At 61.3% G+C, this 2,536-nt stretch overlaps 1 protein-coding gene across 1 annotated transcript in view; it reads left to right on the forward strand.

Moving 5' to 3' along the window:
- Nucleotides 1–2,131, forward strand: part of LOC104077583 (nuclear envelope pore membrane protein POM 121-like) — a gene marked incomplete at both ends in the record, with an annotated part of 6,233 nt that extends 4,102 nt beyond the window's left edge. The window contains 4 exons of the mRNA XM_009578865.1: nt 535–605; nt 983–1,018; nt 1,341–1,465; nt 2,029–2,131. Of these exons, the coding sequence (XP_009577160.1) occupies nt 535–605; nt 983–1,018; nt 1,341–1,465; nt 2,029–2,131 (335 nt within the window). The remainder of the gene's footprint in view (nt 1–534; nt 606–982; nt 1,019–1,340; nt 1,466–2,028) is intronic.
- Nucleotides 2,132–2,536: the final 405 nt, after the last annotated feature.

Raw genomic sequence — 2,536 nt, forward strand, 5'->3', positions numbered from 1 at the left:
CTGAAACGTTGGGAAGAGACAGGCCCCAATTTTTGCCGTCTTCTCAGAATGAATTCAAGGGAGCTACAGTAGGGTTGTATTTTAGTGCCTGCCTTGGAGCACAGGCCCTTGTTCTTCTCTCTCCCGGCTGAGAGAAGGACCTGAGCTTATGTCAGAAGTAAAACCGACACAAACACTCACCCTGGCGACAGGGTGGGTCCAAGCCAGGGACCTGTGAGGGGCCCCGGCTCCCATCCGGGACCCCCGGCTGCCACCCTGAGGCCGACTTGTCCTGCGGAGGGTGCGCAGGCTCAGCGGCCCGACTGAGCTGGGGGGCGGGGTCCCGGGGAAGGGAGCAGCTCCTCTGCCTGGAGCTGCTTTCAGGCTGGTGCGGTGAGGGCAAGGCTGTTGTCCTGAGGTCTGTTGTTTGGCGGAGGCAAAGAAACACACCAGGGATGCTGGTGGGAGTCCTTAGCGTGGTTGGTCTTGTCCTGCTCCCTGGGGACAGGGCCAAGCCTGGGGTTGACCCTAACTGGCTCTCTCCCACTTGCGCAGGGAAGAGGAGTTGCATCGCTCCAACACTTCCACTCCAGTGAAATCGGACAAGGAGCTACAGACAGAGAAAGGTGAGCGTAGATGGGCCCCAGCTCTGTGCCTGGGTTGGATGGGCCACTGGTGCGATCCAGCAGCACGACAGGAGGTAGCTGAGGTCTGCAGGTGGGATTGGCTTGAGATGTCACCTGGAAACCAGGAACGTGCTGGTCCCAAGGCAGTGGCACTTTTGCCGGCCTCAGCAACCGCTCTAAAGGGATCTCCAGGTGATAAGCAAGGGGTGCTGATAGTGTCAGTGTGCTAACAGATGCCTGGGAGCTGGCTTGCAAGGGGGGAACACCAGCGCCCAAGCCAGCACAAGTCCAGGTGTCAGCCTTGGGGCAAAATCTGCTGTGGTGCAAGTAGCACCCTGATCACATTCTGGGCTGAGCTTATTCCAACGCTTCCTCAGCTAAAATGGAGAGGAAATCCTTTGTGCGCGTCGCAGGTAGGGTCCTGTGGCGCAGCACTAGATGTGGCTCATGCAATTTGTGTGGTTTGTGGTTCGGGCAGGCAGTGTGCAAGGACCATCCGTGGAGGTGGGAGGGGGCCGCTGCCCTGTGGCAGGCTCTTGTAACAGACTGCCCCGAGATGTGTTGTGGCCAGCTGCTCTTCCAGGGCATCATAGCCTTGTCCTCGGCTTAAAGCCGTGCCCCTGGCTCTGCCCTCTGAGGTGGGCCATCCAGAGAGAATGAGAAGGGAGAACCCCGTTGGTACAAGCCAAACGCCTCCTCTGCCCAGAGCTGGTCCTGACTTGTCTCCTTCTGTAGCGGTGGAGACGCAGGTGCGGAAGAAGCAGAATTCCCTGAGCCCACCGTCCGCGTCGGGGAGCAGCGGGAAGCGCAAGCGGAAGATCCGGTTGCTGTCGTCTCGCCGGGGGGACCAGCTGGCGCTGGTACGTCGCTGTCTCGCAGCCCCTTTTGCCCTCCTCTGGCGATAGAATGTGCTCACTGCAATTTCTGCAGGGCTGGGGGGAGACTGACCTGCCTGCCCTCAGGAAGGAGGCCCCGTCCTTGGCCGAGTGGGAAGTGACGCTATCCCCAGCCCCAGTGTCTGGTGGGCTGTGCGTGATTGTGCTGCCTGCTGCCGGCGCTGGTACGTCGCTGTCTCGCAGCCCCTTTTGCCCTCCTCTGGCGATAGAATGTGCTCACTGCAATTTCTGCAGGGCTGGGGGGAGACTGACCTGCCTGCCCTCAGGAAGGAGGCCCCGTCCTTGGCCGAGTGGGAAGTGACGCTATCCCCAGCCCCAGTGTCTGGTGGGCTGTGCGTGATTGTGCTGCCTGCTGCCCGAGCGCCAAGCCGGGGGCCAAAATGAATGGGGATCGGAGCTCCGCGGTAGCGTGCTGTGGCAGAACCACCTGCTTCACGGGTCTTGCGACGGCCAGCCTTCACCACAAGTTCAGAGAGGCTCTGCTGGCTTCCCTGAGAAGGAGCTAAGCTGCTGCTCTCTCTTGGCAGCCCCCGCCGCCTCAGCTGGGCTACTCCATCACGTCGGAGGACCTGGGCGCAGAGAAGAAGGCAGTGTTGCAGTGGTTCAACAAAGTCTTGGAGGATAAGGCTGGTAAGGGCGGACTGGGAATGCGGAGGGGACAGCAAGGAGTAGTAACCCAGGGCCAGGGCTGGCAGGGCAGGGTGTCTGTGTAGCGCAGGCTGGGGAAGCTCCTGGGCCAGTTCTGCCTGGTCCTCGGGTCTGGGAATGCTCTTAGTGCCTTCAGACTCAGGAGAGCTTGTGCCCCAGAGTCCCCAGGGTGATGGGTGAGGTCCCCAGGGCCGGAGCTGTGGGATGTTCATGCAGTTTCCCTACCTGCTGGGGGAGCTCTGTGAAGGGGTAGTCCCCTCCAGTGAGTTGCGGGTCCTGATTTCTTGCTCCTTACCAGTAGATGCAGTCCCCAGCACCACTGCAGAGACTACGCCCCTGTCCAGGCCGCCGGCGTTCGCCGTGACCTCCCCGGGGCCTGCGCCCGCC

Source organism: Fulmarus glacialis, unplaced genomic scaffold (genome assembly GCF_000690835.1).
Source record: "Fulmarus glacialis isolate BGI_N327 unplaced genomic scaffold, ASM69083v1 scaffold20895, whole genome shotgun sequence".
NCBI classification, from domain to species: domain Eukaryota; kingdom Metazoa; phylum Chordata; class Aves; order Procellariiformes; family Procellariidae; genus Fulmarus; species Fulmarus glacialis.